Here is a 17877-nt window from a genome sequence, read left to right on the forward strand (position 1 = left end):
TTTATCAACGGGTATATTAGTGGCCTTTATTATTTTAGGGGGTGCTTTATTAATGCCCATGTGTTTAAAAAACGATTTTAAGCGACGAGGAGATATGGTAACGGCTGCTTGAATATTGCAATAAGACCTTCACCCACTGCCTGCCGAGAACACACCAATGGATTCCATGTATACCGTATTCGACGTAATAACCGCCCCGCTCTAATAAGCGCCCACGGCGATATTTGCCAATATATTGGCTAGTGAACAATCCCAATTAGCACCCTTCCGATTGATCAATGTACACAATTCGTGTACATTTATTCGTGTATAATACGCACTCGTGTGATATATGCACCCTTAATTACGGGCAATTAAGTTCTGGAAAAATATATCTGTCGTGTATAATACGCACAGACTTTTCTTTTGTATCATTTCAGGCAGTCAGCAGAAACCATAAAATGTACGATCTTTCGACTCTGTCACAAATATTATTTTTCTAATAAGAGCCCCTATTTGTAATTTTGAGAGCGTCCTGGGCGCTTATTACGTCGAATACGGTATATATATATATATATATATATATATATATATATATATATATATATATATATATATATATATATATATATATATGAAACTTAAGTTTAAATGCCGCCGTCATAAAGCTGGGATATTTGCGAGTGCGACGTTAACACCAACATAAATCAGTTAGAGTGTCCACAATGTCACCTTATGTATTATTGGTAATAACACTGAAGGTGCCTTCAATTGTTTACGCGGGGGACAGGCATTTATTGTGTGGAATAGGACAGAGGGTAAATACATACTACGAATATCAAGAACCTTTCTCTCTCGGAAATTGACTAAAGTGTTTTATTTCATGATTTTTTTATACTCCCAAAACGAAAAACAAAAAGACGAGTTACTGCTCTAAAATTTGACGCAGCGCATCAATAACCATGAACCAGTAAGAAGTGTGGACCAATCAACATTAAGAAACAGAGCGTGCCCGGTGCTGTTGTTAACATCACATGGACTTCCTGGTTTGTCGTGGTGGAAAGTGATCGGAGAAATAGTATTGGTATTTCCTGTTATATATTGTTCACATATTTGCCATATTCGCTACTACAATGAAAAGTTTGATCATATTAGTAATTTCAATTGTGCACATATTGTCATTTCTTGAACCCATTGGAGGAGACATTGCAGCCGCAGGATGTTCGTTTCCACACTACGCTGGATCTAAGAAGGATTATCCCAAACTAAAACCATTCATTGGAAAAAGGTGCCTTTTTCAATTAATATGAATGTTGTTTATTTTTAACTGGGAAATGTCGCAGTTTACTGGGCACCTAACGTTACTGACCCCATTCGCTGATACCGTTTGCTATCTTGCCATTCTTGGCTTCAGATGTCTGTCCTTGCTGGGAGTCTGACTCTCAGGGTTGTGCATCTTTTGGGGGAGTGGTGCCCAGACCTTAGGATCGTGAAAGGGTGTTTGATGGAGAAGAGGTACTTAACCCTAATGAACGTAGAGAGGTGCTTGATCGGAAAGGGATACTAGGGTTAAGGACAGAGTTGGGGGTAACCTACCTTAACCCTAACATTACTAACCTTAAGGGGCGGTCGGGTAGCCTAGTGGTTAAAGCGTTCGCTCGTCACGCCGAAGACCTGGGTTCGATTCCCGACATGGGTACAATATGTGAAGCCCATTTCTGGTGTCCCCTGCCATTATATATTGCTGGAATATCATTAAAAGTGGCGTAAAACCATACTCACTCACTAACCTTAAGGATCGAAGATATTGCAAGATCTGTGAAGCAAGAGCAAGTGGGCAGCCTGAGGCAGTTTGCAATATAGTAAGCTGTGCCCCGCTTTATCCTTTACCAGCCACACTTTTTTTCGGATTTCAGTTAGCACTTCATGGAGGATCAAACTCACTTTGCCAGCTTGAAGCGGAGATAATGATATAATCTGGCCTACCTTTAGAATACAGTACCACAAACTTTTCAAACACGTGACAATACCCTATGACGTAATTTGTAGTATTTTGTTGCCAGTCACGCTGGCGAAACAATGCCCTGTGACTTCAGGGCATAAGCTCCTCCCAGTGATCTATCATCTCTACACGCAATGTCATTGAATATGCCCAGTGGTGTTGAGAGTTTTGATTATGTGTTTACTAAATATAGCCGGCGGCAGCACATTTTAGAGCAAGCGCTAATTTATGAAAGTATTTTTATTTTTTATTTATTTTTTATTTCGTTTTTCTCGCAATTCAAGTGGCTAAAATGGTTAAAAATGGGAACTAATATACATTTATTATTTTTTTCGGTTCTTTAATTTTCATTATTATACACAAGAATGCAGTTTATTAGGGATATTATATTGGCGCTGAACACATCCAAATGTCGCCAGTGTTAATGTAGGTTACCCCGAACTCTATACTTAGCCCTTGGAACCCCTTTACGATCAATCACCCCTTTACGATCATTAGGGTTAGGTACCTGTTTAGTGGCTATTATAGATTCTATGGCGGCTCCTAATAATCTCCACACAAAAACATCGAGTAAAAAGTATGAAATGGTTTTGTGTCAAATATTTTGGCTACTGGAAACTGTCATGGAACATTCACACAAGCCACTTTCACCCGCTACATTTTTTCAGAACTGATTCAAAAGCGAATTCACCGTTGAGTCGTCACTATCCTTGCTCATGCCTCCCTCTTTCCTTACTATTATCCACATCATCCTTACAGTGTTCCCTACCACACTTTTCTGACACAAAAATCACCTGACGAATTGTTAAATACCACGTCATTCATGCCTACTCGCGAGTTTGACGTCTGACACCTGAAGCCGTTTTTAGTTTGTGCCATGTCGGCACATTCCTCGCCACTCGGTATCTTGTAGATTACGGAATGGGACGAGTGTGCCAAATGGCATCAGGATCATTCGTAAGTGTCCTTAGACTAAAGTCACGAGACACCATGCCTACCCGTAACCTTCGTAAGTGTCCATCACGTATTCGACCCTTTTCATTCAGTTCCGTAACGTCATGACTAGGTAAATTTGCACTTAGTACCACAGTGTGGACATAGCTCAGTCGGTTAGCTGTCGGGCTAACAATCCAAAGGTCGCGAGTTTGAGTCCGACGGATTCTCACAAAAACTGGTGGCTTGTCTTTGAGACCTGTGACCTACGGGAGAGATCGTCCTGTATTCTAAAGGTGCTCTGTTAATCTAATTTGCCAGTGCTATACCGCAAAACCACAGGTGCTATAAAATAATTAATGTTTGTTTTCCAAGTGATCAGAACCTGAATGTTTACCTTTAGGCACAGTTGCCTTGTTCTCTGTAAAACTTATTGCATTGGATTGTTTTGTTGAAGAGATAGCTAACCCATATACTACCTTACCCTATCCTGTGTGATTCATAATAGATCATGAATTCTAATCAATATTAGTAGTCTGTTTCAAAAAGTTTTGAGTCTGTAAGTTCTTAGCATTGTTTTCAATAGATTTGGGTATTACTATTTAGACGGTTATAAGCTGAGGTTACTAGACCAAACAGAAATTAACTAGACTTGGCCTTTGGACTTGTGTCTGTAGCTGCAGACTTTATTGGGATGATTTGTGCATATAACCGGGCTCCAGATAACTTTCTGAGCAATTGAGTTTTTACTCTAGAGTTTCTATTTTTATAGGTTTATTACATTTTTCATCCAATATTTTTTCACTCATTTATTCATCACTCTATTGGGTTTTCCCCAAATGAGTGAACATTTTAAGGTTGAACAAAATGAAATTATGTTTTAGATGTATGTACCTGTTCTAAATATATAGGCTCGACTCGGAAAGTAAATTATCTCGTAATTTTGTTTTGGAAATTAGCTCCTTTGTGCGCATGCTGAAAAATCTTCATTGGGTATTTACGCCAGCTGTTTTTATACATTTGAGTTTTTCATTTAATGCACGTGTTTCTGTATTGAAGTTAATTGAAAGTAATTGGGTTTGAATATTTTGGGGGAGTATTTTACGCAAATACACTGCTTATCTGTAGTTCTGATAACCGTAACTCACATTCTCATCCAAAGCACATACATGAAGACTTTCATATCACATTGTTAACACTATTAACACACAAGTTTGTAGGACCGCCTCCGTGGTCTAGTAGTAGACCGTCCCCCGGGAGAGCGGAAAGTCTGGGGTTTCGATCCCCGGCCTCGTCATACCAAAAGACGTTAAAAGATGGTACTTGTTGTTACCCTGTCTGGTGCTCGGCATTAAGGGGCTAAAACAAGGACTGGTCGGCTAGGAGTCAGTATACTGTGTCTGAATGGGGTATTCATGTTAAACTGCGGCATGGTATCTCAGTGAGCTAGCACTATAAATCAGCTTCAGTCCGGACTAGTACAAGCATCCACACAAACACACTCTCATACATGCACGTCACTATATAAGTGCATTAATCTTGTATGCGACGTTAAACCCCATTTCGGGGGCATGGGTGGCCCAGTCATTTAAGGCGCCGCGATTCGCTGTGCACAGTTGCGTCCCTTGGGCACGCCAGAAACCTATGATTGTGGGTTCGAATCCCGGTTCGCCCCGATTATGTTTCTAGGTTTGTCAGCACCATACCCGTGCTCGTGGGTTTCACCGAAGTGATAAACGTCTGAGACCTGCATCACTTTGGGCTTGCCTCCCACATTAAGCTGACATGCCGCGATATAACCGTAGTACTGTAAAAAGCAGCATTAAACACAACTCACTTACTCACTCCTGTGTTTCCAGCTACAAAGTAAATGATCCCAATGGAGAGTATAGGTATACTGTTGCCATCTGTGCTCCTGCTGGCGGGGTGGATAAGGCAGGTGCAGTGCAGGTCGATTTGAAGAATGGCAACAATGAGCCTGTTGTCCTGGGACTCTACAACAATGCAGACATTATATCTGGAAGTAAGTTGATTGAACAGGTCCCCAACATTTGGGCTTAACAATATTCATTGAAAACAAGATATACTGCAAAACATGAGAATACTATAAGGGTAATGCTATTTTTCAGGGCATTATCATTTCGAGGTCTTCCATTAACTGCTCGACGACGGAGTGCAGTTGAAAAGACGGGGGTCTTCTGCAAATGATAATGCCCTGAAAAATAGCGTTACTGTTATTATAGCTAAAATGGATGGAATTTGTTATCAAATAAAAAGAAACAACGATATCGGTTTTGAAACATTTACCGCAATCAACACGAATGTCACTGACCCACTTTTACAAATATGGAAACATCATAGAACTAACCAGATGAGGTCACGATTGAATGTGACGTCACCGATCCCTACCCTATGACGTCACCTAAAAAGGGGCGTGATAATAGCCCGTTGTTAAGCAATATGAGGGCATTATCGAGTTACAGTGGCCCGCTCATTTATGATAACATAAGGGTGGTTTAATTATAATTCTATCCATTTTGGCTGTAATGTTTTTTAATGGATTTTCATGATGTAGCAACAATGGAATTATTACCGTATACGACGTAATAAGCGCCCTGCTCTAATAAGCATCCACGGCGACATTTGCTAAGATATTGGCTGGTGAAAAATCCCAATAAGCACCCCTTCCGATTGATCAATGTACACAAGACTTATTTAATCCTGTATAATACGCACTCGTGTGTTATATGCACCCTTGATTTTGGGCAAATTCAGGAAAATTATATCTGTCGTACATAAACATTTCAGGCTGTCAGCATAAACCACGAAATTTATCTTTCAACTCTGTCTTTTTCACCCAAATAATATTCTTATACCAGCCCCCTATTTTTAATTTTGAGAGCGCCCTGGGCGCTTATTACGTCGAATAAGGTATATGCATTGTTTAGACAGAATTTGCATCAATGAATGTGTTTGTTCAAATTTAAGTACTGTTGCCAAATTAGTTTGCCAGGGTGCAAACTTGTTTCGACTTGTGCAACTAGGGTTACTTGTCAACAAGCACCTGGTGCAAGTTGAATCAAGTCCTGCCAGGGAATGCTCCTAACATACGACTCCCTCTGCTGTGAATTTGCTGGAATATCGCTAAAAGCAGTGTAAAACCCAACTCACTCATTCACTCTTACATAGGCCTGGGAAAGGGGCCCAGGTGGCCCAGTGGACTAAGGTACCCAATTGGCTGTGATTAGTTGTGTCTCCCAGGCGTGCCAGAATCATGGTTCGAATCTGATTGCCCTGATTATGTTTCTAGGTTTGTCAGAACTATACCCATTCTTGTGGGTTTCCCCAATGTGGACAGCCTCCGTGGTCTAGTGGTAGAGCGTCCGCCCGGAGAGCGGAAGGTCTGGGGTACGATCCCCGGCCGCATCATACCCAAAGGCGTTAAAAGATGGTACTTGTTGTTACCCTGTCTGGTGCTCGACATTAAGGAGCTAAAACAAGGACTGGTCAGCTCGGAGTCAGTACACTGTGCCTGAGTGGGGTATACATGTTAAACTGCGGCATGGTATCTCAGTGTGCTAGCACTATAAATCAGCATCAGTCCGGGCTAGTAAAAGCAGCCACACACATACATGCACCTCGCTATATAAGTGCAATAATCTTAGACGCAACATTAAGCCCCATTTCACCTCACCTCACCTCACCTCACCTCACCTCACCTCACCTCACCTCACCTCACCTCACCTTCTCCAAAGTGACAAACATTAAGGATCTTCCCACATCAATCTGACACACTGTGATATTGAGTGAAACTCTGTTTCAAGTGGCGTTGACCGCCTCTGTTGTCTAGTGGTAGAGCGTCTGCCCGGAGATCCGAAGGTCCGCGGTTCGAGCCACGGCCACGTCATACCAGACGTTAAAAGATGGTACTTGTTGTTACCCTGTCTAGAGCTCGGCATTAAGGGGCTGAACAAGGACTGGTCCCTAGGAGTCCGTATACTGTGTCTGATTGGGGTATTCATGTTAAACTGTGGCATGGTACCTCAGTGGGCTAGCAATACAAAATTGGCATTAATCAAGGCTAGAACAAGTAGTCACACACACACGCACACACACAGACACACACACACACACACACACACACACACACACACACTTTGTTAGTCAAAATCTCTTGATGTGAACTGACAGTAAAGATGCTTGTGCACACATCAAACACTGGAACCAAAAGAAGAAATGAAATTGGTGAAGATGACCCATAAATGGACAAATTCTTTTTTCTTAATGAACAACATTGTGTTTTCTGTTCTTGGGAATATTTTGTTTAAATGATAAAAAAATGAAATTGATGAAGATGAATATATAATGGACAAATATGTATTTCTTTCAACAACATTGCATATTCTGTCAGCTGATTGGCTGTACTTGGAGTACCTGGGAGGAAAAACCTACAACAGGCACTGCAGTGGGGAAGGGCGCCGCGCAGTCATCATGCTCACCTGTGATGAGTCCATTTCAGATGTAAGGCCAGTTTGGAATATACTGTTGTAACTGCTTGTCAATTCACATATACTATTGTACCCGTGAAGATCCGGTTTAGAATAGGTCTTCAGCAACCCATGCTTGCTGTAAAAGGCGACTTTGCTTGTCGTAAGAGGCGACTAACGGGATCAGGTTGTCAGGCTCGCTGACTTGGTTGATGCATGTCATCGAATCCAATTGCGTGGATCGATGCTCATGATGTCAATCACTGGAATGTCTGATCCAAACTCGATTATTTACAGATCGCCGTCACATAGTTGGAATATTGTCAAGTGCGATGTTAAACAACAAACCAACAAACAAACACTAATGAATATTGAGAGTAAGAAAAACTCCCGAGCTTGTCTCCATGGAATCTTCTGTGGGTAGAGTAGGTCTTCAGTACCCCAAGCTTGTCTCCATGGAATCTTCTGTGGGTAGAGTAGGTCTTCAGTACCCCAAGCTTGTCTCCATGGAATCTTCTGTGAGTAGAGTAGGTCTCCAGTACCCCGAGCTTGTCCCCATGGAATCTTCTGTGAGTAGAGTAGGTCTTCAGTACCCCAAGCTTGTCTCCATGGAATCTTCTGTGGGTAGAGTAGGTCTTCAGTACCCCAAGCCTGTCCCCATGGAATCTTCTGGTGTAGAATAGGTCTTCAGTACCCCATGCTTGTCTCCATGGAATCTTCTGGTGTAGAGTAGGTCTCCAGTACCCCAAGCTTGTCCACATGGAATCTTCTGGGGTAGAATAGGTCTCCAGTACCCCAAGCTTGTCTCCATGGAATCTTCTGGGGTAGAGTAGGTCTCCAGTACCCCAAGCTTGTCCCCATGGAATCTTCTGGGGTAGAGTAGGTCCCCAGTATCCCAAGCTTGTCTCCATGGAATCTTCTGGGGTAGAGTAGGTCTCCAGTACCCCAAGCTTGTCTCCATGGAATCTTCTGTGGGTAGAGTAGGTCTCCAGTACCCCAAGCTTGTCCCCATGGACTCTTTTGTGGGTAGAGTAGGTCTCCAGTACCCCAAGCTTGTCTCCATGGAATCTTCTGTGGGTAGAGTAGGTCTCCAGTACCCCAAGCTTATCTCCATGGAATCTTCTGGTTTAGAGTAGGTCTCCAGTACCCCAAGCTTGTCCCCATGGACTCTTCTGTGGGTAGAGTAGGTCTCCAGTACCCCAAGCTTATCTCCATGGAATCTTCTGGTGTAGAGTAGGTCTCCAGTACCCCATGCTTGTCCCCATGGAATCCTCTGGGGTAGAGTAGGTCTTAAGTACCTCAAGCTTGTCCCCACAAGGGAAGCCAGGGAAGAATAGGTGTACAATTTCAGACCTCTAACACCCTAATATTTTGTTTGAAGTGAAACAGATATAATATTCCAAATCTTCCGGAATAATTCATAGGCAATACTCACATGACTAGTAGGGATTAGTCATGCTTCCTGTGAATGTCCAAACATTTTGTTTGAGATTGACACTTGCGTTGTTTATTGTTTTTGAAGTTGCAAGCCCAGATGGTCATATTGGAAGAAAACAAAAACAAGTCTGCCGACTGCTACTATCTGTTTGAGCTGAGTCATCAGGATATCTGTCCAAATAAGCCAACCAGTAACCTCAGTCTGGGCTCCATCTTCATCATAGTGTGAGTTACACAGCAGTATATTGGGTTCCATGTACCTCGATACTATAGGGGGGTGGTTGGGTAGCCTAGTGGTTCGCTCGTCACGCCGAAGACCCGGGTTCGATTCCCGACATGGGTACAATTTCTGGTGTCCCCCGCCGTGATATTGCTGGAATATTGCTAAAAGCGGCGTAAAACCATACTCACTCACTCACTCGATACTATAGATGCACTTTGAGTGCGATACCATTTGTATCTCGATACTATGGGTTCGATACGATTCATATCTTGATACTATGGCTGCAATATGAATTGTATCCCGATCCTATGGGTGTGATACAATTTGTATCCCGATGCTATCGATGCAGTACAAATCGTATCCTGAAACTAAGGGGGCAGGACGAATTATATCCCGATAGTATAGGTGTGATACAATTTGTATCTGGATAATATGGTGATACAATTCATATCCCATTACTGTTGCAGTACAAATAGTATCCCAATACTGTGGGTGCAGTACGAATTGTATCCTGATAGATTGGGTGTGAGAAAATTTGTATCCCGATACTATTGCTGCAGTACGAATTGTTTCCAGATACTAAGGGTGCGATACAATTTGTATCCTGATACTATAGGTGCAATATGATTCAGTACTTTCATGTCATAAGTTGATATTCTTTCTTTTTGAGGTGAATTACACACTCCGAAGCATTTGTTTTTGAATTTCAGCAATCTCATTTAAATCGGATCTTAGTTCTCGCTATCACTGAACAAAGATCTGAGGACATCCCAATAAGGGTCACGTCAGAACGACCTTTCATCCAACCAATCAGAGCGTCGCTTACCAGATCATGAAAGTGACAGTCGGAATGTGTTTTCTAATCATGCAACCACTAAATATTTTACACGGGGTATTCCGAACGACAGTTACAGGTTTTATGATTATATCCATACAATCTAGGCCATCTATAAGGCATACCGGAATGTTATCAGTTTTAATTTTTTTTAATCGAGAATACGTCAAAATATGTTTCGAAGCGTACCCGCCAGTTTGAAACTAGTGTCGTAAAGCTCGAGAAAGCTGCCTTCTGATTGGCTAATGTCAATTTCTTGTCAGTCATTTCATTGGTTGGTCAAAATTCGCGAAAGGTCGTTCTGACGTGACCCTTAATGGGATGTCCTCAGATATATGTTTAGCGGTAGCGAAAACTAAGATCTGATTTTAATGAGATTGGAATATCAGAGATCGAAGATGGGAAATTGTAAGGAAGAAACATTAGTTAGAGGGCCCTGTGAATGTTATGCCATGTATAGCCAACCGCGAAATACTAGAGATTCAATATGTGCTGGTTATTGAACAGTTTAAGTTTTTGTTCACATGTTTTTACACCAATACAACTTGTAATGTCCTCTATGGTGTGTATTGGGATACAGGGGTTGTAAAATGCTGTATTGTTACAGGTCTATTGTAAAGTGACTCATCATCATGTATATTTCTTCCCTATTCTGTCTTTGCTGTCTTAGAATGGCCAAGTTGTCAAAGGCGCAAGAAGTCACTGTACAGAGTTGTGGCCCTTACGCATGCCCGGATCCTATGATGATTAGTTTGAATCCTAATTTGCCCTGATGATGTCTGAGTTTGTCAGCACCATACCTGTGCTCTTGGGTTTAACCAAAGTGGTAACCGTCTAAAATAAGGATCACTTTGGGCTTTCGTACCATACCAAACTGTCCCACCATTATACTCTGTCCAAAGTGAGGGGGCACGGGTGGCCCAGTCGTCTAAGGCGCCGCGATTTGCTGTGCAGAGTTGCGTCCCTTGGGCATGCCAGAAACCTGTGATTGTGGGTTCGAATCCCGGTTGGCCCCAATTAGGTTTCTAGGTTTGTCAGTACCATACCCGTGCTTGACGGTTTCACTGAAGTGGTAAACGTCTTAGACCTGCATCACTTCGGGCTTTTCTCCCACATTAAGCTGACATGCTGTGATATAACTGGAATAATGTTAAAAGCAGCGTTAAAACCAGCTCACTCATCAAATCATCTCAAATGCTCACTCGCTTACCCTGCAATCTAAGGGTAAGTTGTGCATGGGAATCTATTTCACGATTTTCCCAAAATACTGACTTTGGCCTTGGACCCCTTTTACCACACGTTCGCTATGTTAGAGTTATGACTGTTTTGGTGTTAATTGGGGGATGATTGCAATGCAGTGTCTGCAGGGAGCGCCTCGGTACTCCAGGGTGTTATCAGACACATGGGGATTCCAGGTTATGAGTGACCCCTAGCAACCTGTGCTGGTTATAACAGGCAACTTAATGGATTGGGTGGTCAGGCTTGGTGACTAGGTTGATGGATCGTTTGCTCATAATATCAATCACTGGATTGTCTGGTTCAGGCTCGATTGTTTACCGGCCGCCATCCTATTGCTGATTAAGGCATTAAACAATAAACACGTTTCTGTTACAGCATGTTCAGTTTGATAGCCGTGTACCTCTTCTTCGGCTTCCTGTATCAGCGGTTTGTTCTCGGCGCCAAGGGAATGGAACAAGTACCAAATTACGGTTTCTGGCTGGACTTTGGCAACTTACAAGCAGTGAGTAGCTCAGTTGGACATGTGAGCATGGTGAGACAGAATGAATCCCCTGAACCCCATGTTGGAGTTCCTCTGATGAATATATCCCCTGTACCCCATGTGGGAGTTCCTGGGAACAAATAGATCCCCTCTACCCCATGTGAGAATTCCTGTGATGAATAAATCCCCTGTACCCCATGTGGGAGTTCCTGGGAACAAATATATCCCCTGTACTTCATGTGGGAATTCCCCTAATCAGTAAAACCCCCTGTACCCCATGTGGGAATTCCTGTGATGAATATATCCCCAGTACTTCATGTGGGAATTCCCCGAATCAGTAAATCCCCTGTACTCCATGTGGGAATTCCTGTGATGAATATATCCCCTGTACCCCATGTGGGAATTCCTGTGATGAATATATCCCCTGTACCCCTTGTGAGTTGGTTGGTTGGTTGGTTTGTTGTTTAACGCCGCACTCAGCAATATTCCAGCTATATGACGGCGGTCTGTAAATAATCGAGTCTGGACCAGACAATCCAGTGATTAACATCATGTACCCCATGTGAGAATTCCGGAAGAGAATAGATTCCCAATATGCCAAGTAGGGATTACAAGGATGAATAAATCCTCACTGCCCCATGTGGGAATTTCTGTGATGAATATATTCCGTGGTAATTCGTATGATGAATATAACCCGAGTACCCCATATGAGAATTCCTGAGGAGCATAGATTGCTAGTATGCCAAGTAGGAGTTCCTGGGATGAGTAAGTCCACGAGACCCCATGTAGGAATTCCAGAGAAGAAATCTTCATTCCTTGCTCATGCTATTACATTCCTTCAGTCTTCTTGTACGAGTGTCCATTTGGTTAGGTAGTTGTGCACTGGTGTGACTCCATTAGGATCCACTGGTCATGGGCGTGGCTTCACAAACCACCTTGATTAGGAGTGGTTGTCAGCAGTATAGGCTCAGTTCAGGTTCCTTACCACGTGAGACCAAGATTGCAGGACCGCCTCCGTGGTCTAGTGGTAGAGCATCCGCCCGGAGAGCCGAAGGTCCGGGGTTCGATCCCCGGCCGCGTCATACCAAAAGACGTTGAAAGATGGTACTTGTTGTTACCCTGTCTGGTGCTCTGCATTAAGGGGCTAAAACAAGGACTGGTCAGCTCGGAGTCAGTATACTGTGTCTGAGTGGGGTATTCATGTTAAATTGCGGCATGGTATCGCAGTGTGCTAGCACTATAAATCGGCATCAGTCCAGACTAGTACAAGCAGCCACACACACACACATACACGTGCATGCATGTCGCTATATAAGTGCAATAATCTTGGACGCGACGTTAAACCCCATTTCACCTCACCTCACCTTACCACGTGAGGGGCAGTCAGGTAGCCTGGTGGTTAAAGCGTTCGCTCGTCTCGCCGAAGACCCAGGTTCGATTCCCAACATGGGTACAAAATGCGAAGCCCATTTCTGGTGTCCCCCGCCGTGATATTGCTGGAATATTGCTAAAAGCGGCGTAAAACCATACTCACTCACTCACTTACCGCCTGAAACTGACGTGAAACTGATGCAGCTGACAGCAGAGATGAACCCGACTCACTCACTCACTCTTTGTTGTAGGATGGCTGTAACTTTGTGTGCCGGACTGGAGAAAATCGTGGACCGCGCACGTACAAGGGGGTTGGGGATGATCAGTTGGACGATATGGAGGAGAGGGACGACCACCTGCTGCCCATGTAGAGGGGTCGGACGGGGAGTGGGGGTGGGGGGGGGGGGGCTGGGATGGGTGGGATGGGGGGGGGCTGGGATGGGTGGGATGGGGGGGTGTTTGGAGAAGCTAACATATTTGCCTTATCACATGGTCAGAAGAACCTTATGTTGGGGGGGCGGGGCAACATGGGGGAGGGAACAGTGTAGCTTATATAGACTTATTTGTCTTGTAGGTTGGGATTGTTTTTTTTATATTTTTCTACAGGTTAGAAATTAAGTGTGTTAGACCGAGAGTAGTTGAATAAAGGAAGAACTAATAACTTTTGTACCAGTACCAGAGTAGTGGGGTTGCCTCGTGGTTCAAGCGTTTGCTCGTCGCACCTAAGGCCAGGGTTGTTCCCGACATGGATACAATGTGTGAACTTCACACTGTGAAGCCATGACTGGTGTTCCCGGCCATGACTGGTGTTCCCGGCCATGACTGGTGTTCCCGGCCATGACACTGTTGGACTCACTGTATCACTCCACCAGGACCACTTTACAATAACATACATGGAAACTCTGTTACAGAACCAATTTGCCTACTAATGAAAATAGTGATACTTTCTGACCATGAAGATGTAGACAACCATTGAGGGGTGCAGTGGGGGGCTAGATGTTGGGGATGAAGACAACCAGCTGATATAGACTGGGGGTAGGGATATACAGGGGTGTGGGGGTAAAGACAGCCAGCTGATGAAGAATGGGGGGTAGGGATATTTTATATACAGGGATGGGAAGGCTGTGTGTTAGTGTTAGATGTATATTGAACAAGGTGATTCAAATATGAGAAAACTAAATGAGTTGTCTATATACTTTGTCACATTCAAAAATGTTTTACTTTTATGAGAGAGAATATAACCTATTGTCAGCCAAGTGATTACTTCATTACTTGTATTGAATGAAAGTGTTCTTTTTTGCTTGATTTTAGTATAGGCTCACTTGAAATGATGTGAGATGCTTGATACATCAATCAAACACGATGTGCTTTAAAAGCGGCTATAAATATGTTGTCGACAATGCGGTACAGGATACGAAGGTTTAGTGTACATTCCAGGAGTCAGCATGACATGTGACTGTTTTGTTTTCATTGATGAGTGAAAGTATATTATATGTGCATTTATACAATTGGTGTATATAAGTGTTAATTCACCTCTGTGTCCGTGTATCGCATACATTTGTACAGACAGGGTTCAGCATGCGGAGATCAGTACCGGAAACCACGGCATAAAAGAGTCTCAAAGATATTGCTAGCCAGGTGGACTAGCAGGCCTTAAAACTTACAAGCCAGTTTCAAATTTCACTAGCTTAAATATGCCACAGATTATTTTTCCAGAATAGGATTATACAAAGTTATCAATGATCCTACAAAGGTATCAATAAAGAAGACCGAAATGGCAAATAGGGGGGGATAACTCTGATCTCGCAACCTTCATTACAGATACATGTATTAGGCTTACAAAAAATAAAAGAATTGGTTCTCAGGCAATGGCTTTTGAAAACATGGGGGGTGGGGGCGGGGGCGGGGTTCGGGATGGGTGAAGTAACTGTCCACTATATTGGATTTCATTGTTTTTAAGTACAGTAGCATTTCACTACCGGGGTCATGTGTTCAACATGTGGAAAATGTAAGGATATATTTTTGGGGAAAATGGAAATATTAAAAACATACGACGGAGAACCAAGACTATTATTTTTTTAGCCTTAGGTTGATTTTGGATGGTCGTATTGTTCTACAGTTAAGGGAGAACTGTTTTTACATTTTGACCAACTGAGTTGTGCTTTGACATTTTGTTTTGAATTTGTTACAGGAAATTTATGGGCCATGAAATTCTGGAAAAAATATACCTGTCACATATTTACATTTCAGGCTGTCAGCATATACCACGAAATTTATGATCTTTCAACTCTGTTGTTTTTCACCAAAATAATATCCTGATAAGAGCCCCCCTATTTCTAACTGTGAGAGGGCCCTGGGCGCTTATTATGTCGAATACGGTATCCCTAATGACTCGTTCTAGGCTTGTTCTAATTGTATTGTGCTGATTAAGCCTTTTGTTTTGTGCTGAGGTAAGTCTGAGTATTATCAGACAGGGTATTCCCAATGTTCTAAGTATTACTTTTTGAATTATGATATGAAATGATACTTTGGTATAATGTATCATGTGATACGTCGGTGTAGGGTTGAGTCAATGAATCGTGACGCAGCACTCTGGTCAAATTTTGGTATATAATTGTCAAGGAACTATTATCAAAATGTTTTTGTTTCATCAACATTTGAACTTTCTGTTCTCTTCTTCTCAATCTCGGAAATAAACCTTTTTTTTTCATGGCTTTTATGTCAATTTTCTAAGAGCTCAGGGCAAGAAATTCTTTTGGGAAGGGAATATCATGTACTTTATTATATTCTTGTTCAATTGAAAATTGCCTTACTTTCATTGATTGGATTGATGGATTGATTGATTGACATGCTGATTGACTTGCATAATGAACAAAGATAGCAGTCCCAAGTGGTGTGATATGTGTAGTTATGGCCTCTGTAATGCCTCCAAGAAAAGCGTTCCTGGTTGGGTTTTTTCTAGTTTTAAGTAATACTTTCTATGTTTAGAAATTATTTTTTGGCAGTGCATACTTGGAGTGGAGTCCCTGATGCAAGAATACTGTAAACTATGGTTATAACGTAGTTAAAGGAGCACTAATTTTACTTTGTTATAGCGGTTGTTCGTTATAAGCATATATATACAACAAATGGACGGCAAAATAACCAGTTTGTTATATCTATCTGTTTAGTTATAAGTGTTATAACATAGTTTACTGTATTAGAAACATAACAATGCAAAACTATCTTCATTCCTGAGATTGTATTCATGTGTTCCTGAATGTTGGTTGCGTAGTGCTAAACCTGCTGTTTATATAATATAGATGTCATTGTTCCACTGATGCTGTGACCAATTATCAAGGAAACTCCTCAATAAACAGAGTAGGGGTATCTGCAGCAGGTTCGACCCGATGAAGGCAGACTGGGAGCGAAGTGGACACATTGACTTGTTGAGGCCACCAGCTGTTGTCGCTCCAGGTGTTCTCCATAGACCGTGACAGTCCCATACATCAGTCTCCGATTTGCATTTTAATAGAAATGTATACTAACATCTCTGCTTGTTAGTCATGGTAAGGGCTGATTAGTAACAAATGGGGCCCTGATGATGGATATGGTGTGAAATGTATAGTGTGTATACCATTTGAAATGTAAATTTGATAGATAAGTTCATGTTGGGAATATAATTCAGGAAATATTAATATATTTGATTTTTTTCTAAAAGCCTACAGGACTTATTTTGCAGAGTTTAAATTAATCAATAAAATTTATACTGTCTCTTTAATGATTATTTGATATTTGATGGAAGTTTAGTTAAAATTGAGCACGAGCTATTTTTTTTTAAATATATGAGCCATAGTATCATCAATATTTATTTCTACCACCTGACTTCTCCAGAGCTTTTTCTCTCATATCAAGGCCAGACTATTTCCTAAACTTGGTTTACAAATACTCAAACTCCCAAAAATTAAATTATGGCTTTTTTATTCTGGTTATTCAGAAATAAGTAAAACATTCTGAAAAAAACACATTTAATGTCACTTCCAATCTTAATAAATTATTTGAAATAGTTTAATTAAGACCTGTTTAAAATTTATCTTTAAAAAAACAGTCCCTGCATTTTTTTTCCTACCTATATTTTGAAGAAATAAACAAAATAAGACCTGTTTAAAAATAAAAAAATATATAAAAATTGTATTATTTAATTGAGTTACTTCTCTTTTTTTCGACCTTCCAACCTGAATAATTTTAGCCCCTAAGAAGTAAACCGAAAAAAGTCAGGCCTAATCCGTACATGCTTGTTCTTCACCTTAGCTTAGAAATTGGCCAATCAGGAGATAGTTAATGGTATTTGACACACAACAGTAAATTGGTCTTCGTGTCTACATAGTCCCATAGCTTCATCGTCTATACTTCAGGGCCTGTATGCACTACATCCTTCTATTATGCTATAACCTGGGTAGTTGGTTGATGTCCAGTGTGTAGGTGTGATGTTGTTTTATGCGTGCAAAGGGAATTGAATAATATTTTATGGACTACGTGGTAATGAGGTGATAAAGTTTTTTTAATTGTTCTTATTTTGGTGTTAATCATCCAGATTTGGTATCTCTGTACAAGGTAAAATAAGCTGTGTAATACTGACTGATTTAGAGCACAATGTTCTATTACATGACAGTAATCTCATTAAAATCAGATCTTAGTTCTCGCTACCGCTAAACAAAGATCTGAGGACATTCCATTAGGGGTCACGTCAGAACGACCTTTCATCCGACCAATCAGAGCGTCACTTACCCGATCATGAAAGAGACCGTCGGAATGTGATTTCTAATCATGCAGCCTCGAAACCTTAAAACGGGGTAATCCATACGATAGTTACGGGCGTAACGACTGAATCTATATCTAGACCATATATTA

The 17877-nt window shown here is 41.7% G+C and overlaps 1 protein-coding gene across 1 annotated transcript; it reads left to right on the forward strand.

Annotated features, from left to right (window-relative positions):
- The first annotated feature begins 1008 nt into the window (after positions 1-1008).
- Positions 1009-13358, forward strand: LOC139470916 (cation-dependent mannose-6-phosphate receptor-like). Its single transcript, XM_071253243.1, has 6 exons — positions 1009-1267; positions 4774-4937; positions 7326-7435; positions 8924-9063; positions 11511-11637; positions 13239-13358. Exons 1-6 carry the CDS (start codon positions 1113-1115, stop codon positions 13356-13358), a joined length of 816 nt encoding a protein of 271 aa, XP_071109344.1. The 5' UTR covers positions 1009-1112.
- The last annotated feature ends 4519 nt before the right edge of the window (positions 13359-17877 follow it).

This window comes from Haliotis cracherodii, unplaced genomic scaffold, assembly GCF_022045235.1.
Source record: "Haliotis cracherodii isolate W230 unplaced genomic scaffold, xgHalCrac1.p SCAF_21, whole genome shotgun sequence".
NCBI lineage: Eukaryota > Metazoa > Mollusca > Gastropoda > Lepetellida > Haliotidae > Haliotis > Haliotis cracherodii.